Below are 27,952 nucleotides of genomic sequence, written 5' to 3' on the forward strand. Positions count from 1 at the left end.
GGTTATAGAAACACGAAAATATCCAGCATGCTTCCTCCGAAAGCGGCGTATGGCTGCCTTAATGGCGGGGTAAAAACGGTCATACACGTAAAATCCCACTGGTGCAAAAAACACGAGTGTACGTGGGAGTTTCAGCCCACGAACGCAGAAGAAGAAGAAGAAGTAAGGGCCTTGATTTTGTGCTAATAGCACAACATGTCTGGTTTCTGAGAAACAAGCGAGCGACCTTGTCAAGTGCAGACAGGAATATACTAGATCATTGTCAACTCGCAAGGGTGGGGTGAGTTTGCTGTTGTTTTGAATGCATGTTTACCGCGACAAACCTTGACATACTGTCTCCCTGTTATTTTGGATTGGATTGGATAAGATTTACAGTCCAGTGAGGTTACCCTCATGGAAATTCGGGCTGCTTTCTCCCCGGGGAAAGCGAGCTGCCATACATACGGCGCTACCCATATTTTTTTTTCCTGCATGCGTGTATTCATGTTTCCTGAGACTTAATGCCGTGTGAGATGGAATTTTTTTACTTTATTCCAAGTCCCACGGGTATTTGATGGACATTTTTATCTATGCCTATACAATTTTGCCAGGAAAGACCCTTTTGTCAATCGTGGGATCTTTAACGTGCACACCCCAATGTAGTGTACACGAAGGGACCTCGGTTTTTTGTCTCATCCGAAAGACTAGCACTTGAACCCACCACCTAGGTTAGGAAAGGGGGGAGAAAAATTGCGGCCTGACCCAGGGTCGAACACGCAACCTCTCGCTTCCGAGCGCAGGTTTTAATTCAACGTGACATGCACTACATGCTTGTGAAGAATAACAAGAAACACACGTACTTATTGCTGTTCTGTGTGAATATATTTCCTGTCTTTTGTCATCGACTTTCAATGATCTCTCAGAGCAGGATATCTAAACAGGGAAAACTTATAATAGCTTGGTCCCGTTTTGTGACATATCAGTTCTGTCTTTCTAATGGGAATGACACGTGCCTCGTATTGAATAGAAACTACTCTAGATTTCTGACTTTTTGTGTTGTATTGACTTAAATAATGATTCACATACATTGACAAAATCCTCCGTTTTATTTTTTTGTCTTTTGCAGTAACTCGTTTGTATTTAAATGCCCTTCACACCCTCTGATGACCAGTTTTCTTGGAGTTAAGTAACTCTAAATCTTTGTGATTTACTGGAGCTACGCATAGAATCTGTGCAGGCAATACTTCGTGGAAGGAAATTTAGATCTTCTATCCAACGTCCCCATCTCCTTCTACCCCCAACAATCACTCCGGTTCTGTTGACAGAAAGTACTAGTGCCATATTTGGTCTCCCAAGGTTTAAAGGGTAAGTGCCGGAGAAACTTCCGGCATCGAATGTCTGCAAAGCTGAGCTAGTCAGATCCTGACCAATGTGTCCTGCGGGTAAAGTACCAGGCAGATTATTCCCTGAAAAAGCTTGAATATCCATATTTTAACTCGTTGCCACGGAATGAAAAAAGGACCACATGTCCAGAAAGCGTGAATGTCCATGACTTGACTATTGGCCACAAAAAGAAATTCAAGTAGCATAATTATTCACAGAAAACGTGAATACTCATGATTCGACTCTTGGCCACAAAATGAAATTCAAGTAGCATAATTATTCACAGAAAACGTGAATACTCATGATTCGACTCTTGGTCACAAAATGAAATTCAAGTAGCATAATTATTCACAGAAAACGTGAATACTCATGATTCGACTCTTGGCCACAAAATCAAATACAAGTAGCATAATTATTCACAGAAATCGTTAATATCCATGATTTGACTTTTGGTCAAAAAATCAAATGCAAGTAGCATAATTATTCACAGAAAGCTGGAAAATTCATGATTTGACTCGTGTACATACATTTTTTTTAAACAGGTAGCATATTCACACAAAAAGTAGTACTATCCATGTTTTGACTCTTGACCATGGACTGAAGATAGTAACTTTCCCAGAAGCATGAATGTTCTGTTTCTAGCCAAAAGTTTATGGAAACAAATGTTGCGCATTGCAAGTACCTTCTTTTCGATAATTACAGAAAAGTAGGTTTACTTTCACGAACTATGGGCCAAGGTAGAAGGGAATACATAAACATTCGCTGTACTTGCCACATTTATGTTTGTCCTCTGTATAATGCGATGTTGTGCTGAGAGACAAATTGCCTTTTTATGTTGGTCAATACAGTTTTGTTTTTTTTGTTTTTTGTCTTATTTTAACTCCAGAAAACAAATTCCGAGATATACGAATTTGGGGGGAAGGAAAACAATAGAACTCGCATTATAATGCATCACTATAGTTATAGGAGAAATACGCTCAAAGCATTCTCGACAACAATTAGGAACGTTGTTTCTATCTATAAGACAATCTCAGAGTAGCATTCCCCCCCCCCCCCCCAAAAAAAAAAAACAGAAATGCAAATTAAAAAATTAATAACTACAAGAAAATAAACAAAAAAAAGTTTAATTTTTTTTTAAAATCCAAAGCAGATAACTTCCAAAATTTTGAACAAAAAAAAATCATAGAACAAACTTTTGACGCATATGTCATTTCCTGTCTACGTCATTCATTTCGGCATTAATCATTGCCTCATTGTGTCTTCTGAGCGAGTTTCTTGGACAATTTCAGTTTATTATCTGTATCATAAGTGTTTGTCTGTCTGTGCACTTAAAAGACTGCTGGGTCGAACTAATTTGTTTGTTTGCTTAACGCCCAGCCGACCACGAAGGGCCATATCAGGGCGGTGCTGCTTTGACATATAACGTGCGCCACACACAAGACAGAAGTCGCAGCACAGGCTTCATGTCTCACCCAGTCACATTATTCTGACACCGGACCAACCAGTCCTAGCACTAACCCCATAATGCCAGACGCCAGGCGGAGCAGGCACTAGATTGCCAATTTTAAAGTCTTAGGTATGACCCGGCCGTGGTCCGAACCCACGACCTCCCGATCACGGGGCGGACGCCTTACCACTAGGCCAACCGTGCCGGTCGAACTACAATGAATGTGACGTTTGTTTTGTCATAAATTACACGTTCCAATACCATACCATCCTTGTGTTTGGATTCTAAAATAAAATAAAAGATTCTTCTATTCTAAACATTCTTGAATATCCTTCTCTGATTGATATATTTTCGAAAGGACAAACGACAAGGCCAGGTATTCCCCACATACATAATATCTATCTTTTTCTATCGTATTATTCATCAGAATTGATTGCGATATTTGTATAGTTCGTGATGCACATTCATGAATTCAAATATATAAAAATGAGGTAAATACGGCATCACAGCGAAAGATTGAACAGAACGAATGTTATTGAACTTTCTATATTAAGTAGATGAGGGGGGATATGACAACAGAACAATAAAAATCCCAAAGGATTCATATTTATCAGGGGTGAGGGGGGGGGGGTGAATGGTGAGGGCAAAACGTCAATACAAAAACTGTGTAACTGAACGTTATAACAGGTAGCAACCCTTTGAGCGGCTTTCTCAAGATTTGTGTATGACTTTTGAAAGGGCGCAGTGGCGTGGTGGTAAGACATCGGCCTCCTAATCGGGAGGTCGTGAGTTCGAATCCCGGTCGCTGCCGCCTGGTGGATTAAGAGTGGAGATTTGTCCGATCTCCCAGGTCAATTTATGTGCAGACCTGCTAGTGACTTAACCCCTTTTGTGTGGACACGCAAGCACAAGACCAAGTGCGCACGGAAAAGATCCTGTATAATCCATGTCAGAGTTCGGTGGGTTATAGAAATACGAAAATACCAAGCATACCTCCCCCGAAATCGGCGTATGCTTCCTGAATGACGGGGTAATAACGGTCATACACGTAAAAATCCACTCGTGCTAAAAACATGAGTGAACGTGGGAGTCTAAGCCCATGAACGAAGAAGAAGAAGAAAGGCATTCCACAGGGATACGTTAAATATATCTCTGCAAATGAACTACGTCTGTTATCCAAACGAAAGTGCAGGTATCAGACACATATGAACTCAATGTGGTAATGCTATGATAGTGTAATAATTATTATGTTATGTTTCTATATGGATTCCAGGCTCTCGGACTCAATCAACTTTGAATCTTCTAATACTAATCCCTCACCTTTGCACGAAGAGTGGTTAAGACGTAGTTCTGTATACAAATAACTATTTATTTTGCTTTGGACACGAGATTGTCTTTCTGACAAAAATAGAGCACGAATAAAGATATTTTTCTGCGGTTGGAATTTTCTGTGTTTGCGGAAAGCCACATATTCATTTAAATGATGTCAAAATATCTATTTGCCATGTTACTAGGTTTTTATTTGTTTTTTATTGTGCATACCGGATTGGCTACAAGCAAAGAAAAGAATGAACTTTCTACTAGAAGGCTGTTTCAGATCCAAAAATGAACGCCATATGGACAACGGAAATATTCAGTATACGAGGGTTAGCTAGCTCATGTGCCTGCTTTCACAACCAGAAAGTATTGTATGACTTAGCAATTTTTCTCCCAGCAGAGTCATTGCGTATCCGAAAGCATAGCTGGACGCATGAACTATTTACAATTAATTCTACACACACACACGCACACGCACACGCACACGCACACGCACGTACACACAGAGACGAAAACTCACATACACGCACGCAAACACATACATACACACACGAGCACACATACACGCACGCGCACACACACACACACTCACACACACACACACACACACACACACAGCCCCCCCCCCCCACACACACACACACACTACGGAAAAAAAACCAGGCGTGCACAAGTTGTTTTGCGGTTAAGTAGCACAGATACCACCTCGCGGTTTGGAACCAGGCCAGAAAGTCCCCGGCTAATGATACCCTGATAAAGGGCTGCTTTGGAAAAGAGAAGAATTCCCCAACAAAACCCAGCTTATCTTCAATTACTCTACCCCTTCCCCTCCCTATAATTTATCTATGCCTTCCAGGAACTGTGAGGAGAAAGATATGTGGGGTAGAAATAGGAAAATCGGGGTGGAAGGAAGACGGGGAAGAGAAGAGGGGGTGAAAACTACTTTTGTCATCTGGAGCAACAGCTACGTATCCGTCCGTACCCCCTAGCGAAAAGGGATTAATGCAAAAAGGGCGTTAACTGAATTGCGTTTCGGTGCATGAAACAAAATACCTTTCCTTGGAAAAACACTCATCTAATTCAGAAGTATGCAGACGAAAGAGAGAGAGAGAGAGAGAGAGAGAGAGAGAGAGAGAGAGAGAGAGAGAGAGAGAGAGAGAGAGAGAGAGAGAGAGAGAGAGACAGAGCGAGAGAGAGAGAGAGAGAGACAGACAGACAGGCAGACAGACAGACAAACAGAGACAGATAGACATACAGAAAGAGACAGAGAAAGAGAGAGACACATACATACAGACAGACAGAGAGTCATACAGAGAGAGAGAGAGAGAGAGAGAGAGAGAGAGAGAGAGAGAGAGAGAGAGAGAGAGAGAGAGAGAGAGAGAGAGAGAGAGAGAGAGAGAGAGAGAGAGAGAGAGAGAGGGAGGGAATAGCTAGCCTGTTGCATGCCTTGCCTAAAAACCTTTACTTGAAGGGGGCGGTATTTGGGGGGTGTGGCTTCTGTAAAGCCCTAGATATTACGTCACTGATTCGGCAGACTGCTACTGAAATATTGTTCTGAGGTTGTCAACGCTTTTTGAGGGAGAAATTCTGCAAGGCACCGAATATTAATTAGAACAAAAAGGTTTAGGTCCTGCATGGAAATGAAAACAACAGAAAAGGTTACTTAAAAGATACAGCTATGTAAAAGCAAAATAACAAATAAGAAATAAGGAAGACAATGAGCAAAACAGGATTGTAGTTTGAATAATGTTGGCACATAAAATTAAAAAAAAAAAACACTTGAAATTTGGATTTTTGCGTAAATTGTTTCACGCGAGAGAAATTGGAGTGAATCGTGCTTTCAGTTGTGTCATGCAAGTTTTGATAAACACTTGTGAACTTATTAAGTTGTTCAGTTTAATGTTAAACCTCACCTCTATAGTAACTGGTAATGGTATACATGTATAAAAGGAGCAACAGAAGTGAGTTTTTTTCCCTTTTTTTATTACTTTATTTGGTGTTTAACGTCGTTTTCAACCATGAAGGTTATATCACGACGGGGAAAGGGGGGAGATGGGATAGAGCCACTTGTCAATTGTTTCTTGTTCACAAAAGCACTAATCAAAAATTTGCTCCAGTGGCTTGCAATGTAGTACAATATATTACCTCACTGGGAGAATGCAAGTTTCCAGAACAAAGGACTTAACATTTCTTACATACTGCTTGACTAAAATCTTTACAAAAATTGACTATATTCTATACAAGAAACACTTAACAAGGGTAAAAGGAGAAACAGAATCCGTTAGTCGCCTCTTACGACATGCTGGGGAGCGTTTTTTTCCCCTGTTCGTCACAATCCGGCTAAAAGAATCTAAAAAACCCACTTTTAAAAAAAAAAATACTAATTTCATTGGTATATAATGACGTAATACAAAGCATAAAACCAAAACGTTTGTAATCAAATAAAGCCATTGTTCCCCCCTTTTTTGTGACAGCGAATTATTATGCTTGAGTTTGAATTTCCATGCCGTTACAGTCACAGATGAAAAGCATAGCATGATAGAAAACTCACAAAAGATAAAAATGGGAGTTAAAAGTTGTTTTTACCAAGTGGGAAATGTTTTATTTATTATTTGAGAATGTGCAGAGACTCTCCTGTATAGTTATGTTGTCCATGATCCAGCTTAGTCAATATTTCGTAACTGCTGCTCCACGCATTTTAGCAGAAAAACACTTGTGTATATATACGTACATTACCTTCTTCAAAGAGATGCTTTTCTTGTGTTCTTGTTATACATTTTAAACTCATCACACACACACACACACACACACACACACACACACACACACACACACACACACACACACACACACACACACACAACCACACATACACACACACACACACACGCACGCACATACACACACGCACACACACACACACACACACACACAGAAAGAAAGAGTGTGTGTGAGGGGGGAGAGGGGGGGGGCATTAGAAAGCATTTAAAGACTCACTTACCTTTGTTTTACACAGTGATGATGATAATAATCCTCATTCGATTTTGTTTTACTCCATTGGACAACATTGGTGCACTCTGCATAACACTCAATAAAGCACTATAGATCCGTATTAGAAAACAAAAACCTGAACTTAAATTCTGACAGTCCGTGCAGATTCATCAACCAATTCCTTGATGACATTTCCTTTTTCAACTGACCTTTACAACTTAAATGACATATACAAGTTAACGCAGTTTACACTGATAGTTAACGCAACACATAGTGTGCAGTTCTTTCTCAAGCGCTTTCAACTGACCTTTACAACTAAAACTACATCTACAAGTAAACGCATTTTACAATGATAGTTAACGCAACACATAAGTATTGTGCAGTTCGATCTCAAGCGCTTCATGTTGATAATGAAGTTGGTGTTTGTTCTGCGAAAACAAAAGTTGGTTCTCTCTCATTTTGAATTTGACTTTCACTTTAGACAGCTTTAAGAAATGTGCTCATGCTCATAGTCTGTCACATCACACGTTCACTTCAGATTAATCATAACTCCACTTTCAAGGAAAGACAAAAAACATTTATACAAATTGCATTTCGGTTTCTGGTTTTTGAAAAAATTAGTCTGTTCGGATTTATCGTTTCTCTTTAGAAATAATTCCACAAAAAGATGCTGTCCATACCAAAGCACTCTGAGTTATTTTCTGAAATATCGCAGAGCCGTTATAGAATTTATTCCAAACTTATAGTGACAATTCCCATCGAATAGTAGGTGATTCTTTTTATTTCATTTGCGTATGTCCCCGGTTTTGTCAATTCAATTATCCTGCCTTGTTGGTCAGTCATCCGTTTTGAAAGTTGTACCGATTGTATAGGCAACCTACATTTTAATGGTTCAAATGCCGTTTTACAGTATAGGCTATCCGTCCGTCAGTTCCTAGAGTTGGGGACAAGCATGTTCCATCTTTAGTCAAACCAGTGTTTCTGCAATACTGGTGGTTTATCAGTTGACACAATAATGTACTTGTTATAACATGTTACATTATTAGTCCATTGTTTTATTCCACGGCATTGGACAACTATCATCTCTGATTATTTTTTTTTATCAAGTCATATTTATTCTTTATCGGTGGATAAATCTACAAGGTTGAAGCATGCAATTGTTAGATATCTGTGCACTGTGTGTAGAGTCCGCCATTCGTACGGTAAAAAAGAGTTCTGTCTCTGTTTTTAGGAATGTTTGACAACAACAGAAATCTTCGGTAAATTCAAACTTATTGACTGGTGACATGATAATAAGAAACCGTATGACTAAAATAAATGTTTATCTTTGCAAGTGGGAGCATCGTCCAAATTAAATAGAAACACCTTCACAGGCTGAGTCACATTTGTGAAACTAGAGGTTATGTCTAATTTATTAAACTTATAGCAGGATATTAGAATAGCAAATCACAAGGACCAAAAAAGATGTCATTATTCACAAAAGAAACATTGTTAAAGATTCATAAGGGACGCCTCCGACGGTCGAATTTCCTAAACATGGTGTTTTTGAATTTTGTAATGGTGTTTTCAAATGTTTTAGCACATTTGTGATTCAGCAGGTATGTTTTAATATCTACTTTAAGCTGCTATGAACAAAAGAAGGACAGCTTTTCTGTTTGAGTGTGTCAGTTAAGAACCACTTACCTTCAAAATCAAAAGACGAAAACGAAGAAAATAACGTAGCATCAATACCTGTTTAATCGGTGGGTCCAGCAAATGGCGTCAGGAAACCCTATACTAGCCTTGAATTCTCGCGTGATTTTGAATTTCGAATTCAAACAATGAAATAACGGTATTTTTCTCCAGTCAGTTTCCAGTTGCATAAATCATAAACGCTTTTCACAGCGTCATTGATTCCATTTCTCAAAATCCGCATAGGAAACGTACAGCATTGTATTTCTCATAGAACGGATCGAACTAGCTCAGAAGCAGCTATGCTATCACACAACTACACATGACTTTGCAATTGTGCAGTCAGAATCCCACATAATACTAAATATAAAATGTTCGTCATATTGAAAAATCCCCCAAATTCCCCCAACTGTTTAATATGGACACTCCTTTCTTGGTTTTTTAGTTCAATCAGGAAGTTCATGCCGGGCGATGTTGTCTTGAGTGACCGCTCCTTGGTCTAAAACTGTCCCACTCGCTTAGAAATAAAACCAAGCAAAACAGTTAGCTGTACGAATGTTCGCAGGGGTCCTGTGTTTCTGAGAAATCATAGATATTCGTGTCAATAAACTTGTTCGATCTCTGCTGTTCAAAGTGTAGTGATTAGTGATTGAAGTATCATCGTTAAATAAAGAAGTAGCATGCAGTTATTCTGGAAAGGTATCCTAGCGGATACAGGTAAGCGATGCATATATTGCTTGCTATTATTTTAAATATAAGTTCTGAGATAATAGCTCAGAGCGTCGAAAACAAAATATTTTTGACACTGTGGCACACTGGTTTGTCTCTTGTTGTTGTGTGTGTAAGTTACCGCACAACACATACTTTACTGTATTCTCTTTGCTAACCTTCGGAAGTAAAACAGACTACAAATGAAATGGAAAGGGTTAAGAGATGGGTACAATTCGGGATGTCTAAAGGAGACTTTCAAGACATTATATCCACCCGCCGTGTCCATTGCTTATGGCATTAGAAACCTTTCCCGACGTTTTAAATCTAACAGATTTCCGAAATACATTAACTCCTGACGTTGCAAACTCATGAATAACCATGTGTGTGTGAATGTATGAACATCCAGATGCCAATGACTTGTTGGGATTCCCATTGGTGGTTGTTGTTGTTGTTGTTGTTGTTGTTGTTGTTGTTGTTGTTGTTGTTGTTGTTGTTGTTGTTGTTGTTGTTGTTGGTCGTGTTTATAATTACAAACACTCATTCAATCATATTAATTCAAACTTCAGACTAGCGGATACATGTGTATACATGTCTCAATCATAAAATGTGCTTGTGTTTGAGTAACACGAACTCTATAGGGCATTGTTTTCTAATTAGTAAAATAAATATATTAATCGTATTTGGTGACGTTTCCATCATGACTTATGTCATAAAAAGGCGTTGTTTTATTATAATGATTGAAGCCGTTTCTTGATCTTTTTTTCGCAGACAGAGTTGTCTGAGGATGAAACAAAGAACTTGGATCGTATGAATTCAGAATGCAGCAGGGCAGACCATGTATCCTTGGTGAGCACCTGTGTCAATCGTATTTTGTTAAAGATAAGATCCAACTGAAGCGTGGCTCGCACTCAGTGGTCAAGGGATCAGTTGCATGACCATATGGTATTAAATCTGACTGTATTACCCCTCTTAACAGTCGGAAGAATTCAGTACAAACAAAAATATATGCACAAAATATATAATACAAGGTATAACAATCATACCAAACCTGAGGAAATGGTCTCCAAGGGAGGCAATAATCATCAAAACGGCAACATACTGCGGGGTGATTTCCCCCCTGCCCAGAGTATTGATTTTGTTATGATAGCAAACTACGTATCCGATACGAATTATGGCAGTCAAGGGGTTAAATACCGCCCTGATATCACCCTTCGTGGTGGACTGGGCGTTAAGCAAACAAACAAAAATGTATTAAATGTGACGATCCGTTTGTAAGAATTATGTTGCAGTGTGCCTGTTAAAAGCGTCGACGAAATCGATACAGAGACCAAGAAAGTGCAGGTTTAAACGTGCAAGACGGTTGTATCGTTTAACTCATTGTCTCCCAGGTACGGGTTATCCGTACCCACTCATAATTATGGCTCTATCTGACCAGGTACGGATATATCCGCTCAGACTGTTAGCTTCAGTCGCTTCCTGTAACGTCCATCTAAAGCCTGCATTCCAGCGTGTTACTACACAGTTACTAAAATTCTGAGTGACCTGCTGCAGCACAGCTGGTCTCATGGTCTCAGCTAAAAAAAAAAAACCACCTTGGTCAAGATTGGTGGGGTAGAAAGTCCTGGGCTAGATGTAATTCCTGACTAATTTCTTTTTCTGATTAATTTTGAATTTATGAAGAGACTAGTCGACCGGCAAATCAACCTATCAACTGATGACGTAGGGCACAATTAAGTCATCAGATTAACTAGATTAATTTATGGTAAAGGCTGCGGCAGCAAGCATTCACCGAACTCAACTAAGGTGGCTTAACGTCCTCACAGGTAACAAACCTATCAGGGACATGAATGTAATGATACTCTAAAGGAACTGGAATTCAGTGGAATAGCATTTAATAAAGAGCTAAGATTTCAAAATGAAGAAAACACGAAGAAGATAAAGAGTACACGCAGTCACGTGTTTTGTCTGCTCATGGAATTTAAGATCACAAGCCCCGTATGTAACATAAGTGTTTCCGGAAAGGCAGGACATGACAATGAATTAAGATATCCTGCCTTTCCGGAATCAGTACATGTACTCTCATCTGTCCTAGCACCACTATCGGAAGGAAGCAATTGGCCTTATTTCTTTCTTTTGTTACGAAAGCTGGTATGTAAACTACATAAAATAAGACGTAATAAGTTAGAACACATGCACATAAACACGCAAGCAATCACGTACTGATGCAGAAACAAACACACATGCACGCACGCAATCATGTACGCACGCAGAAACAAACACACACACACACACACACACACACACACACACACACACACACACACACACACAAGCGCGCGCGCGGGCGCACGTAGAAACACACACACACAAACACACACACACACACACACACACACACACACACACACACACACACACACACACACACACACACACACACACAGTGAGACACTAAAAAGTGTTGTTTGTTGGTGTCTGTGGCCATGACTCCATGGGTTAAAGATGTCAAGGACAGGAAAAGATCCGTCAATCGGCGTTTTCATTGGTTGATTCCTCGACCAGTCATGATCACTTCCGCATGAATGCGCACTGGAAGTCTTTGTGAGCGAGAAAAATGAATGTCACTTAGCTCTTTATTCGCCCTGTAAATAAAGAGAGAATGATCGACTTCAACTTTTAAAGAACGTATCATAAAAGCTTTTCCGGGCATATGTGTTTGCAAGTTTTATTGCAAGTTTTATAAGAGAAGAATGAAACTGTTGAAATTGATTGATTTATGAAAAGTACACACCATATTCAGGTAACGATTTTTAAACAGCCATTTTTTTAAAGTTTTACGTTCACTGGTGTGATGTGTTTTATTAAAGTCTTTGCGGATGTTCGTTGACATTTGCGCGGTGTGTGGATCAAGTTTATGGGAGCAAAGCGTAGGCGCGATTAATACAAAAGATAAGAAAAGTACAAGCATTCACAAGGCATCAAGTTACACGGAAACATGAAAACAGAGTCAAACATAGTTCTTTGTATTCGTTTTCGAATAAGAGACAGAGTGCTACTAAAGCTGGATGGGACAAGAAGAAAACAAAAAAAGGGGGGGGTGGAGGGGAGGGGGGACTTGCTAATGGTAAATCCACCCCTGGTTATAGATGTTATAGCCGGTGTAACACGAGAAAATGACACCCGCGAGAATTTTACTCCGGAGTAAAAAGTTCGTACGAAATTTTTACTCCCTTTTCCAAATAAATACTCCCCCATAACACGAGAAAATTACTCTCCACGACAGGTGTGTTCCGAGTAAACATTTCGTGCGAAAATGTTACTCCCCTGATGAATAAATAACGTATGAATTACTCCACCCAAACACGAGCAATTTACTGCCCACGCCAGGTGTACGCAACTTTCACTCCCTTGTCCCCTGTTAGTCCTGGTGGTGGAAGGGGCGGAGGGAGGGGCAATAGCGCGACATTCGTTTGCGCGAGATCACATATTGGTATTATCCCTTCGCTCGCATCTCATTTTCGTAACATTTTCGTGGAGGGAGTAATTGTTTCGTTCCTTTGGGAGTTATTTTCTCGTACGACAAGTGTACTCGGAGTAAACAATTTCGTACGAAATGTTTACTCCGGAGTAAATTGTTCGTGGAGTAAACGATATGTTGTGTTACACCGGCCTCCCCTGATTTTGGAGTAAAAGTCACTTTGGTATTTGATGGTACTTCTTCTTCTTCTGCGAACTCCCACGTACATTCGTGTTTATGCACGAGTGGATTTTTACGTGTATGACCGTTTTTACCCCGCCATTTAGGCAGCCATACGCCGCTTTCGGAGGAAGCATGCTGGGTAATTTCGTATATATCTATAACTATTTTGTGCTAGTTTTCTTTCTTTCTCACTTGGTTTCTTTCTTATCTGTTATTTTCTCGCAGGTTCTGTCTTTCTGGGTTTTTTTTTTAAAGATTCTTTCTCCTTCTTAAATATATTTTTTCTTTCTTTCTTTCATTCCGTTGTGTCTGGTAAGACTTTTTTTCCTTTTAAATTTGTCTATGCATTCTTTGAACATAGGTGACAAATAAGCTTGAGAGAGCGAGAGATTTAAACGGATGACATAGCGATGGGAACTTTCTGGCAGACATTTTTCAGTGCTTATTGACAAAACGAGCTGATACATTATTATTATAAGAGAGGAAGGAAGGAAGGACTAAAATACAACATACAGAATGAAAAACACTAAGGACAAAAAACGCTTCTCATACGATTTTAATGTTTACACCCCAATTCAAACAAATGAATTGACACATTAACAGAAACATAGAAATAGAAGAAGAAAAACAACAAAACAAAAAACAGAAGATGACTTGCGTATATATATATATGTGTGTTTTTGCTTTGATTTTTGTTTGTTTGTTTTTTGTTCTTTGTTTTTTTGTTTGACGGTATTATTAACTGACTGTATTATTATTAAGCAGGTAATACGTCCATAATGTCAAGTACTGTAATCTGCATGTTATGTTAAGCTCCGGCCTTACTTGTATGCGAACGGATGTTATATGTCCGTCTGTCTGTTATGTCCTAATGTTGTATATATATGTCTTGAGTACTTGCCATTTACATTTTTACTATAAATGTTGATGGATGAATGATGATACATTGTAGACGGATGCATTTTATTGATTAAAAGCCCCACAATGATGTGCTTGGCAAGACGAAAAAACAACAACAACAAAAACAACAACAGAAGAACAAAGCAGAACAGAAGCAGGAATAAAAACATCTTCGGAACAAAACCAAACTTATTTTGTCACCTTTGTTCAAAGAATGCATATGCAAATTAAAATGGAAAAAAAGTCTTACCAGAGACAAACGGAATAAAACAAAACAAGTCGCGTAAGGCGAAAATACAATATTTAGTCAAGTAGCTGTGGAACTCACAGAATGAAAGTGAACGCAATGTAATTTTTCAGCAAGACCGTATACTCGTAGCATCGTCAGTCCACCGCTCATGGCAAAGGCAGTGAAATTGACAAGAAGAGCGGGGTAGTAGTTGCGCTAAGAAGGATAGCACGCTTTTCTGTATCTCTCTTTGTTTTAACTTTCTGAGCGTGTTTTTAATCCAAACATATCATATCTATATGTTTTTGGAATCAGGAACCGACAAGGAATAAGATGAAAGTGTTTTTAAATTGATTTGGACAATTTAATTTTGATAATAATTTTTATATATTTAATTTTCAGAGCTTGTTTTTAATCCGAATATAACATATTTATATGTTTTGGGAATCAGCAAATGATGGAGGATAAGATAAACGTAAATTTGGATCGTTTTATACATTTTTTTTTTTTTACAATTTTCAGATTTTTAATGACCAAAGTCATTAATTAATTTTGAAGCCACCAAGCTGAAATGCAATACCGAACCCCGGGCTTTGTCGAAGATTACTTGACCAAAATTTCAACCAATTTGGTTGAAAAATGAGGGCGTGACAGTGCCGCCTCAACTTTCACGAAAAGCCGGATATGACGTCATCAAAGACATTTATCAAAAAAATGAAAAACCCTTTCGGGGATTTCATACCCAGGAACTCTCATGTCAAATTTCATAAATATCGGTCCAGTAGTTTAGTCTGAATCGCTCTACACACACACACGCACACACGCACACACGCACGCACACACACACGCACATACACCACGACCCTCGTTTCGATTCCCCCTCGATGTTAAAATATTTAGTCAAAACTTGACTAAATATAAAAAGAACAAATGTATTCAAGAATAAGAAAGCATCTTTAAATAAAAAATACAGAAAGACAGAACCTGCGAGAAAAGAACAGATAAGAAAGAAAACAAGCACAAAACAATAATAATAAATAATACATAATTTACAAAAAATAAAAATAACAAGCAAGAAAAACAGGTCAAAAAACAACATCAAACGAATTAGATGGAAAGAGGGCAGAAACACTTGGTACACTGTGAATCTCAATTCCACCAAACAAGTGTAGGTGCAAGACAGACAGCCAGAGAAAGTGGACAGAAAGTGATACATAAGCCTACATTGCAGCGAACATACACATACAGCATTGACAAACTCAAATAGACAAGAATTCAACAGCTATCTTTAATTGTGTGTCAAGTGAGAACAGTGCCCCGCGACAACAACAATACCTTCCTTGGCTATTTTTACGCCGAGGGGATTGGAAAGTGCGCATGTCCGTGTTCATGATAGTACCCATACACTCTGAGAAAGATAGAGCGAGAGAGAGGGAAAGAGAAAGAAAGAGAGAGAGAGGGAGATAGATAGACAGCCAGCGAGCCAACCAGCAAGATACCGAGAGACCGACAGACAGACAGAGACAAAGAGAGAGAGAGAGACAGACAGACAGACAGACACAAAAATAAAAAGAGAGAGAGAGGGAGACAGATAGACAGACAGCCAGCCAGCCAGCAAGATACAGAGAGAGAGAGAGAGAGAGAGAGAGAGAGAGAGAGAGAGAGAGAGAGAGAGAGAGAGAGAGAGAGAGAGAGAGAGAACAAGAACAAGAACAAGAACAAATCTTTAATTGTCTAAGGCCACAGCCCCTTACAATAGTGGTTAAAATAACAGCAATAGTATCTGCCCAGTTATAAATTATAGTCACGCATAAAATTCAACAAATACATTAAGACCCTGATGACATGTCACTGAACCTGATTTATAAGGGTTCGTCTCTTCTGTAACATGAAGAACACAAATCTGCTGAAGCTGTTCATCACATTATCCTCATTACTGCCACAGAAATACACAGCGTCCTAGAGTTCGAGATTTTCAAATACTTTGCTCGAAGGTCTTGATAAAAAAGAAATAAAAATACAACATGGTGTTCATCTTCTTTATCAGCTGTACAGAGAGGACAGTTTCTTGTCGTTTGGTTTGGTGCGTGAGAGAGAGAGAGAGAGAGAGAGAGAGAGAGAGAGAGAGAGAGAGAGAGAGAGAGAGAGAGAGAGAGAGAGAGAGAGAGAGAGAGAGAGAGAGAGAGAGAGAGAGAGAGAGAGAATTGAATTGAATTGAATTGAAATTTATTTTACGAGGGTGACAGAATAAGCAATGTATACATGCTTCTTTTCATCCGGCCCTCGCCCATTGAGGGGTAACAAACAAGAAGAAATAGAAGATAAGTTTAACTATAGTACAAATGACATATTTACCATAATTAACATGTCAAGCAACCAATAAGACATTTTAAGATGCATTAGGATTCTTTAGCAATGCTTGAAAATTATATATAACAGGGAAATATGTGTTTGTATATAAAAAATCCTTCATGAATTATATATAATCATGTTTTTCAATATAATCAGAGAGTACAGTTATATTTTGCCAGCTGCTTGATAATAGTTTTTATAAGTTTTGTAAAAGAAACAGCATGTAATATTCCTTGAATGATGTTTCATGAATTCGTAATTTAATTATATTTGGACAGAGAGAGAGAGAGAGAGAGAGAGAGAGAGAGAGAGAGAGAGAGAGAGAGAGAGAGAGAGAGAGAGAGAGAGCGAGAGAGTGAGAGGGAGAGAGAGACGTAAGACGTAAGATATTTGATTGATTAAACAAACAAGGTTCATTTCAACGGGGTGTGGGGAGGGGGGGGGGAGTCAGTAATACATGCCCTGTGTTTGTATTCATGGACAATCACTCGGTTTTATCTCTTTCTCTCTAACTTACACTCACACGAACGCACGCACGCGCTCACTCTCTCTCTCTCACTCTCTCTCACTCTCTCTCTCTATCTCTCTCTCTCTCTCTCTCTCTCTCTCTCTCTCTCTCTCTCTCTCTACCTCTCTCATTCTCTCAAACCTAAAAACATATCCAGCGCATGAATTAACAATATGGATAGGTGCAACGACAAACAAGTTTACGGTACTAACATAGGCCTACATTATCGGCTATCAATCCTGCTCTATCGTTCCACGGCACAAACTATGCATAAACAGATCAACAATTGAATCACGAAATTGAGGCATTATTGTGTCTCTCTCTCTCTCTCTCTCTCTCTCTCTCTCTCTCTCTCTCTCTCTCTCTCTCTCTCTCTCCCTCTCTCTCTCTCTCTCTCTCGCTCTCTCTCTCTCTCCCTCTCTCTCTCTCTCTCTCTCTCTCTCTCTCCCTCTCTCTCTCTCTCTCTCTCTCGCTCTCTCTCTCTCTCTCTCTCTCTCTCTCTCTCTCTCTCTCTCTCTCTCTCTCTCTCTCTCTCTCTCTCTCTCTCTCTCTCTCTCTCTCTGCGGCATTTTCGTTTAATTTCTCAGGATAACAAAAGTGTTGTGCATTATCCTTTGGTGTGCGGATTGTTTTTGTGTCATGCCTTCCGGAAATCAAGACTTTAGGCCAGTATGTGGCCGGTTTGCCATAATATTTGACATTTTCATGTTGAAAAGAGCAAAACAAAAGGCAGCCATGACTGTGAAAACGTGCAACCCCCGAACTCGGACAAACGGTGTCATACTTGGTTTGGTCCTCACTTACCTCTTTTGGGGGGGTATTTTACTTCAGTGCGGAGATGTCGAGTTAAACCCAGGACCTCCAAAGCAAGACACAATGAGACAAACTCGTCTGAACACTGGTGCAGAAAGAAGTGAGAGTGCGCAGAACAAACCAGCAGAACCAACTCTTGTGGATGTGATGGGCGTTCTGCAAACTTTGAACAACAAGTTTGACGAGATGAAGTGCGATGTCCAAGATCTTCGAAACAGCAATGTAGCACTCCAAGAAGAAATACATGGACTCAGAGGAGAAGTGACAGACTTACGCCAAGAAAATGACGACCTGCATGCGTGTAATTCCATGTTGGAGGAACGCGTGCGGGAGATGGAAACAAAGATGGATGATTTAGAAAACAGGTCAAAGCGCAATAATCTCATTTTTCATGGGCTTAGCAGGAGTGAAAATGAAACGAACGAGGATTGTGAGGCAATGCTCAAAGAATTTATCACTGATAAGCTGGAGTTGGGTGATGATATTGTCTTTGATAGGGTGCATCGTCTGAGCAATAAGCCCGACTCTCCGGTGATTACACGCTGTGCTTTCTTCAAAGACAAAGTGACAATCCTGAAAGCAAAGCGGAAACTACAGGGAAGTCAAATCTCCATTGGAGAAGACTTTTCTCAGAGGGTGAGAGAGATGCGACGTAACTTGGTGCCTTTTCTAAAGAAAGCTAGAAGTGAACAGAAAAGGGCTAGCTTAGCTTTTGACCATCTGTATATTGATGGAAAAAAGTACACTTATGACAGTGAAAGGAAGGCCCTTGCAGAAGTGAGATAGGAATTAGGCCGCTCCGGTGTAGGGGAAAGGTTGAAGTATGCTGATGTTAGTGATAGACATGGTAGAAAGAGGAGCTTTTTTATGGGGAGGCAAAAAAGAGTGACACCGGTGAGACATGAAGGCAGGGACTGTCAGGTGAGTGCACGTGAAACTTTGAAAACAGACTTTGTGAGCGATATTGATGTAAGCGATACTGATGGCAGTGAACGTGTGGACTTTGTCAATGAATGCACTGAAAGCACGCGTGATATATGGGGTCAAGGGGCAGATATGAATCGTGTATTATATACAGTAACGAGTGAGCCAAACGTAAATGAAAAAGAAAAGGAAAACCACGCTGCCTGCAAAACAATTATCAGTCCTACACACATCACAAACAAACCCTTTTCTTTTTTACAGTGGAATATGCATGGGTGTGGCCAAGGCCCAAGTTCTATTCGCATTTGTACTTGGAATTGTGACGGTTGGCTACAAAAACTTGATGTAAAGGATGTGATTGACTGTTTGCTAAGTTTTGACATCTTTTCATTGAATGAAACCTTTGTTGATTTTGATAATCGAGAGTACCCTGTGTTTAAAGACTATGATTTGCATGTCTCTAAGGCTGTCAGATTATCGCAGGGAGCAAGATGTTCGGGTGGTGTGATGGTTTTTGTTAAAAAACGATTGTCACAGCTAGTGAAACGCATTGATGTTAAATATAAACACACGGTTGTACTGGAAATAAATAAAACGTTGTTCGGTTTAGATAAGAATGTGTTTTTGATTTGCATGTATTTACACCCATATGACAGCAAATTTTGGGATGTTTCCGAATATGGCTATGGTATCGAAATTCTAGAACAATGCATTGTTGATTTGTTTGAATCTACTCATGAGGATTTCTCTTTGATTGTGTGTGGAGATTTGAATGCTAGAACAAGTTCGAATAATGCTGTGCCTGATGATAGTTTTGATGAGGATTGGAATAAAGTGTGTTTTAGAGACTCAGATTATGAAATGTGTGCAAGGATTTCTGATGATAAAGAAACAAACGCGTTTGGTAAAGAGCTGCTTGATATGTGTTCTACGTTTGGTTGTATTATAATGAATGGCTTACGGCAATTTGATTGTGATGATTCTTTAACTTTTGTGTCTACATCAGGTGGTAGTACTATTGACTACTTCATTATTTCTATTGATATTTGTACTTCAGATTTTATTCGCTCGTTACGTGTCATGTCTTCCGTTGATTCGTCACATTTTCCTGTTTCATTAGTGTTGAGTTGCCTAAACAATATTGATTTTTCGGACAAAGATCAGGCAAGCAAACCAAAATGGATTTCTAAAATGTGTTGGGACCAGTCTAAAGATCAGAGCTTTTTGGAAACTTGGTATAGAGATGATTTACATGATTTGTATGAACAAGCTTTTATTGTTGTAGACTATGATGTAGATGAAGCATTGAAATTGTTTACTGATGCATTGTTGTCAGCGAGTGAGTGTATGAGAAAGAGGGTTTTGGTAGGAGGCGGACAGCAGCGTAGGCCTGCGTTATGGTTTGACGATGATTGTAATACGGCGAAGACTGTTGCACGGCAACGCTTGACTGATTATAGACTTAGTAAATCAGATACAGACCGCGAACTTTATGTACAAGCACGGAAACAGTATAAGACGTTAACCAAAACAAAAAAAATAAGCTATAGCCGTAACAAAGCTTTACATCTGGCTTCTTTGGGAAAAGATGGGAAATTATTTTGGAAGGAAGTAAAGCAGTTATCGGGAAGAAAAAAGTCAGGGATTTCTAAGGAGGTTACTGATGCACAGTGGTTTGAACATTTTCAGCAGCTATTTAATGTTGACGTTGTAAGGCAAGCGGAGAGAGAGGGAGAGGGTGGGCAGGCTGGTACAAGGGAAGTAACCGATGATATATGTGCCGACTTGAATGCAGTAATTACAGAATCTGAGGTTTTAGAAGCCATTAGAAATTTGAAAAAAGGAAAAGCATGTGGTAGCGACGAAGTTCTAGCGGAAATGTTAAAGTTAGTTGCTGATACTGCTGTCCGCTTCCTCACAAAATTATTTAATATCCTGTTTGACCAGGGCATTTATCCGGATGAATGGGCAAAAGCTATTATTGTTCCAATCTTTAAAAAGGGTGATCCCAAGTTAACTGCGAATTACCGCGGGGTTTCATTACTTAGTTTAGTCAGCAAATGTTATACTTTTGTTTTGAATAAGAGATTAGTGAAATGGACGGAAGAACATAAAAAACTAACAGAATCTCAGGCTGGTTTTAGGCGTGGTTATTCCACCGTGGATCATATCTTTACATTAAAGGCTGTTGTTGATAAATGTTTTGCAAAGAGAGGATGTAAATTATATGTATGTTTTGTGGATCTACGCCAGGCATTTGATTCTGTTCAAAGAGAACCACTGTTTGACGTTTTGATGCAATATGGTATGAATGGAAAATTTATGAAAGCATTAGTTGCCATTTATCAAAATGTTTTGTCATGTGTGAGGATTGAAGACAGAATGACTGACTTTTTTGAGTGTCCAGTAGGGGTCCGTCAAGGTTGTATTTTAAGTCCACAAATTTTTTCCCTTTTTATAAACGAGATAGCTAACTCTGTGGAAAACGGTGGAATGCATGGCATTCAGTTTTTGCCCGGTCTTGTCGAATTATTTATTTTACTTTTTGCGAACGACCTAGCTCTCCTCTCTGATACAGCACTGGGATTACAAAGGCAGATTAATGTTTTAAACGATGCATGTAAAAGACTGTACCTAAACATTAACTTTGATAAAACCAAATGTATGGTATTTAGAAAAGGGGGGTTTTTGGGTAAGAATGAAAAATGGTATTTGAATGGAAAATTGCTTGAGGTTGTTAATGAATATAATTATTTAGGTTTTGTGTTTACTACAAAAATGAGTTTGAAAAGGGGAGTTGATTTTTTAGCGGTGAAAGGGAGGCGAGCATGCATTGACTGTATTAGACACGTTAGAAAACTGAATGATATCTCCAAAAGTTGTTTTTTCAAAATCTTCGATTCCCAGGTGCAATCCATATTAATGTACTCTTCTGAAATGTGGGGTCTCCAAAGATTAGACAATATAGAAAAGGTTCACACACTTGCATGCAAAAGGTTCTTAAGTGTTCCTCTTAAAGTATCCAACAAGTTTGTGTATGGAGAACTGGGACGCTACCCTTTGTACATCAACAGCGCAGTAAGGTGCATAAAATATTGGTTGAAGCTGTTGACACTAGATATATCCAGAATTCCCAGACAGGCATACTTAATGTTAAAAAACTTGGACGAGCGAGGTAAAACATGCTGGGCAACACATGTAAAGAATACATTGTTTAGCACGGGGTTTGGATATGTTTGGTTGCAACAAGGGGTGGGGTGTGAAAAAACATTTATTTCTTTGTTTAAACAGAGAATGGCTGATATGTATTTGCAGGAATGGAATGGTTCCATTTTAAGTAATGACATTTATCAAAACTACCGATTATTCAAAACAGTTTTTGAAAGTGAGAAGTACTTTGATTTCATTGACAAAAAATGTTTCCGCGATTGTTTGATCAAATTGCGTCTGGGTGTGTTGCCTATTGGAGCTTCGTGTTTTAGAAGAACATTTGGAAGGGACAGGAATATTCTATGCAAGCTTTGTGATGTTGTGGAAGACGAAAAGCACTTTGTATTTGATTGTCCATTGTATGCAAACGCCAGGGCTAAGTTTCTAAATACAAGATATAACTCATTAAATTTTGTGAATATTCTCCGTAACGGCTCATCATCTGATATTCGTAGATTAAGCATTTACTTGTTCATTGCTCTAAAAACTCGTCTGGAGTTTACTGAAAACATAGCTCAAGACGACTGATTGTGACTGTATTACTTTACCGTGTATGTTTAGTTTTGTATCTTGGTTGCTTTGCCGCTGTATGTGTTTAGTTTTGTAGCTTCGTGTTGCTTTGCCGCTGTATGTATTTTTGACTTGTATTTTTGTTTGTAACGACCCTATTCTAGGGGCTAGAGGCCTGAAGAATAAATGATGTTCTTGTTCTTGTTCTTGTTCTTCTCTCTCTCTGCGAGAGAGAGAGAGACAGAGACAGAGACAGAGAGACAGAGACAGACAGGCACAAAAAAAAGAGAGAGAGAATCATTGTAAAAAGCCTACAATAATTCAAAATAGCATGATAAAACTCAGTGTGCGAGTTAGAATAATTCAAATACAAATCAGATGTATTTGTTTCAGTTCGATCAGCACATTATTTGAAGCACAAAATGAAACTACAGCAACTAACCAAAAGCAGAGAGAAAACAAATGAAATTACCAACTTGCACGCTAAGAAGACTGTTTGAAAGCTTGAGCGCTACTTAAATAGGTGGTTTCAGGAATCTTCTTAATTAATTACTTTCCCTTTCTTCTACTTGTTGAAGGTGGTCCGTATTAGGGGACACACCCATTCTTTGCGATTTTGCTGTTATATGTGACCCTCCACCACGGAATGAGTCGCATGTCACCTTTGCATGATTTTCATATTTGTACATTTTCTTAAAGAGTTTTTTATGCTCTATCCAGTGGTGAAAACCGTTTTAGAAAAGAGCGAAAACTGTTTGAGTTATAAGCCTGTGACTAAGGTGACCCTCACACTGTTACCAGACACTCCCCGGACTTATATTAAAGGCACAGTAAGCCTCCCGTAAACCATCACAGAGCTCCCCGAGCGTCTAAATACAGTACAAGCATACTTCCATTTGAACGCTCACCGAACGGGAACATCCTGGCTGCTTTCTGTCGAGCGTGAGACATTTTCAAAGAATTTATTTTCGTAGACTTGTTCGTTAACAACAACGGCGCCTCGTTTTTGCGCTAGACCTAACTTTCAAAATCTAAATAATAAATTGACAGCTTGTTACACAAACATTCTTTAATCATAAAAGAATTCGTTTTTCATCAAGACAAGATCAGAACAATTCGAAGTTGTGAAAGTTTAAAAAAAAGAAAAGCCCGGAAGCAGGGTCACGCAAGGGTCGTAGCAGACGAAGGTTTATCAGTGCAAATCGCCGTTCCTCTCAACAGTCAAAAGCCATCGCTAGAGTTCTTGTGAACCACAGCCGTTGTTTCGTGCATAAAAAACGTGCTATTGTAGATAAGCTCACATCGAGTCGCATTCATGACTAACTGACGACTGCATTGTGAAAAAGGAAAACTGGATCACACGGGTTCACGATGGCTCAGGGGTAAGATAAACCACGCAAAAATAAATTCTTTGAAAATTGTTCGCTCTTTACGGAGGGCACCTAGGATGTTCTCAATTGGTGAGTGTTTAAATGAAAGGGTGTTTGTACTGTGCGTAAAAGCCTGACCGTATCTGTGATGGTTTACGGGAGGCTTACTCTGCCTTTAAGCCAAGCGCAGAACCGCGCGAGGTGACATGCGACTCATTTCGTGGTGGAGGGTCACATATGTGAAATTTAAAGTCCTAGCAAATTTTGTTTGTTGTCAGCTTTTAGTCTAGTGTGGACAGAAACACGTCCGTTTAAAGCGTCACATTTAGAGTGAACGCTGCCAGAAGTGTGAAAACATGAAAGAACATTACGGTTTAAAACATTTTGTCAGTGCATCCGCAACTGTTTCGACATGTGTGAGAGAGGGTGAACGTCGCCAATGGAATTGTTTTTAAGCACTCTTGCATCGTTATTTTGTTGGAAAACTTAGTTGATCCATATATTAGGAGCCGGTCCATATTAGGGGCTCTTCCCACAATCAACATCCCGAAACTCATTTTTGCATAGCATGTCCGGAAGTGTCTGTACGCAAAACAGATTTGGGTTTGGGTTGGAGGTTAGGGAGCGTCCGGGAAAGATTACTGGGCCAAGGTGACACGTTTTTTATATTTAGTCAAGTTTTGACTAAATATTTTAACATCGAGGGGGAATCGAAACGAGGGTCGTGGTGTATGTGCGTGCGTGCGTGTGTGTGTGTGTGTGTGTGTAGAGCGATTCAGACTAAACTACTGGACCGATCTTTATGAAATTTGACATGAGAGTTCCTGGGTATGAAATCCCCGAACGTTTTTTTCATTTTTTTGATAAATGTCTTTAATGACGTCATATCCGGCTTTTCGTGAAAGTTGAGGCGGCACTGTCACGCCCTTATTTTTCAACCAAATTGGTTGAAATTTTGGTCAAGTATTCTTCGACGAAGCCCGGGGTTCGGTATTGCATTTCAGCTTGGTGGCTTCAAAATTAATTGATGACTTTGGTCATTAAAAATCGGAAAATTGTAAAAAAAAATAAAAATTTATAAAACGATCCAAATTTACGTTTATCTTATTCTCCATCATTTGCTGATTCCAAAAACATATAAATATGTTATATTCGGATTAAAAACAAGCTCTGAAAATTAAATATATAAAAATTATTATCAAAATTAAATGTTCCAAATCAATTTAAAAACACTTTCATCTTATTCCTTGTCGGTTCCTGATTCCAAAAACATATAGATATGATATGTTTGGATTAAAAACACGCTCAGAAAGTTAAAACAAAGAGAGGTACAGAAAAGCGTGCTATCCTTCTTAGCGCAACTACTACCCCGCTCTTCTTGTCAATTTCACTGCCTTTGCCATGAGCGGTGGACTGACGATGCTACGAGTATACGGTCTTGCTGAAAAATGGCAGCTACTTGACTAAATATTGTATTTTCGCCTTACGCGACTTGTTTAAATTTTTTATCTCTCATTGGCCTTTATACTATAGCTTCTTATTTGTTATGGACGTTTTCTTTTTATATTTAGTCAAGTTTTGACTAAATATTTTAACATCGAGGGGGAATCGAAACGAGGGTCGTGGTGTATGTGTGTGTGTATGTGTGTGTGTGTGTGTGTGTGTGTGTGCGTGCGTGCGTGTAGAGCGATTCAGACCAAACTACTGGACCGATCTTTATGAAATTTGACATGAGAGTTCCTGGGATTGATATCCCCATACGTTTTTTTCATTTTTTTGATAAATGTCTTTGATGACGTCATATCCGGCTTTTCGTGAAAGTTGAGGCGGCACTGTCACGCCCTCATTTTTCAACCAAATTGGTTGAAATTTTGGTCAAGTAATCTTCGACGAAGCCCGGACTTCGGTATTGCATTTCAGCTTGGTGGCTTAAAAATTAATTAATGATTTTGGTCATTAAAAATCTGAAAATTGTAAAAAAAAAAATTCTTTTATAAAACGATCCAAATTTACGTTTATCTTATTTTCCATCATTTGCTGATTCCAAAAACATATAAATATGTTATTTTCGGATTAAAAACAAGCTCTGAAAATTAAATATATAAAAATTATTATCAAAATTAAATTGTCGAAATCAATTTAAAAACACTTTCATCTTATTCCTTGTCGGTTCCTGATTCCAATAACATATAGATATGATATGTTTGGATTAAAAACACGCTCAGAAAGTTAAAACGAAGAGAGGTACAGAAAAGCGTGCTATCCTTCTTAGCGCAACTACTACCCCGCTCTTCTTGTCAATTTCACTGCCTTTGCCATGAGCGGTGGACTGACGATGCTACGAGTATACGGTCTTGCTGAAAAATGGCATTGCGTTCAGTTTCATTCTGTGAGTTCGACAGCTACTTGACTAAATATTGTATTTTCGCCTTACGCGACTTGTTTTTACTTTCGTAGCATCTATAACTTGCTGTGGTTGGTTGAACAGGATGAGTAAACAAGTCGCGTAAGGCGAAAATACAATATTTAGTCAAGTAGCTGTCGAACTCACAGAATAAAACTGAACGCAATGCCATTTTTCAGCAAGACCGTATACTCGTAGCATCGTCAGTCCACCGCTCATGGCAAAGGCAGTGAAATTGACAAGAAGAGCGGGGTAGTAGTTGCGCTAAGAAGGATAGCACGCTTTTCTGTACCTCTCTTTGTTTTAACTTTCTGAGCGTGTTTTTAATCCAAACATATCATATCTATATGTTATTGGAATCAGGAACCGACAAGGAATAAGATGAAAGTGTTTTTAAATTGATTTCGACAATTTAATTTTGATAATAATTTTTATATATTTAATTTTCAGAGCTTGTTTTTAATCCGAATATAACATATTTATATGTTTTTGGAATCAGCAAATGATGGAGAATAAGATGAACGTAAATTTGGATCGTTTTATAAATTTTTATTTTTTTTTACAATTTTCAGATTTTTAATGAGCAAAGTCATTAATTAATTTTTAAGCCACCAAGCTGAAATGCAATACCGAAGTCCGGGCTTTGTCGAAGATTACTTGACCAAAATTTCAACCAATTTGGTTGAAAAATGAGGGGGTGACAGTGCCGCCTCAACTTTCACGAAAAGCCGGATATGACGTCATCAAAGACATTTATCAAAAAAATGAAAAAAAGGTTCGGGGATTTCATACCCAGGAACTCTCATGTCAAATTTCATAAAGATCGGTCCAGTAGTTTAGTCTGAATCGCTCTACACACACACACAGACACACACACGCACACACGCACATACACCACGACCCTCGTTTCGATTCCCCCTCGATGTTAAAATATTTAGTCAAAACTTGACTAAATATAAAAATACCTAGAGAGAGAGAGAGAGAGAGAGAGAGAGAGAGAGAGAGAGAGAGAAAGGGAGAGAGAGAGAGAGAGAGAGAGAGAGAGAGGGAGAGAGAGAGAGATAGAGCGAGAGAGAGAGAGAGAGAGAAAGGGAGAGAGAGAGAGAGAGAGAGAGAGAGAGAGAGAGAGAGAGAGAGAGAGAGAGAGAGAGAGAGAGAGAGAGAGCGATCGGGGAGGGGGACAGGTGATGGGGGGGGGGGGGGGGGGGGGCAACCATGTCTGTGTTCGTTCGGTCAGTGTTGCTTTTGCTGTTTGTTGTCCTTTGTTTTGTTTCCTGATGAAGCTTTTATATGCGAAAGTTTTTATTATTGTGCTGTCTTTGTATCGGTGGGTACAGAATTCTGTTGTTTTTCAACCTATTTTTGTGGAATTGAGTAAGTGTACCTTTATTTTATCCTATTTGTTTCGTGTTTTTATACATGTAGCTGAAATAATCGCGCAGAAACAGTGACAAGCTTACACTTCAATGAGTTCTCCAAGTTTGCAGCTACGTTCGTAAAGACGATGTGTGAAGGCGGGGGAAGGGAGGGTTT

At 39.1% G+C, this 27,952-nt stretch overlaps 1 protein-coding gene across 1 annotated transcript in view; it reads left to right on the forward strand.

The window, feature by feature from the left end:
• LOC138983895 (uncharacterized) overlaps positions 1 to 27,952 on the forward strand; it is a 79,760-nt gene that overhangs the window by 13,010 nt on the left and 38,798 nt on the right. The window contains exon 4 of the mRNA XM_070357234.1: positions 10,268 to 10,345. Coding sequence (XP_070213335.1) covers positions 10,268 to 10,345 — 78 coding nt within the window. The remainder of the gene's footprint in view (positions 1 to 10,267; positions 10,346 to 27,952) is intronic.

The sequence above is a fragment of the Littorina saxatilis genome, linkage group LG13 (assembly GCF_037325665.1).
Source record: "Littorina saxatilis isolate snail1 linkage group LG13, US_GU_Lsax_2.0, whole genome shotgun sequence".
NCBI lineage: Eukaryota > Metazoa > Mollusca > Gastropoda > Littorinimorpha > Littorinidae > Littorina > Littorina saxatilis.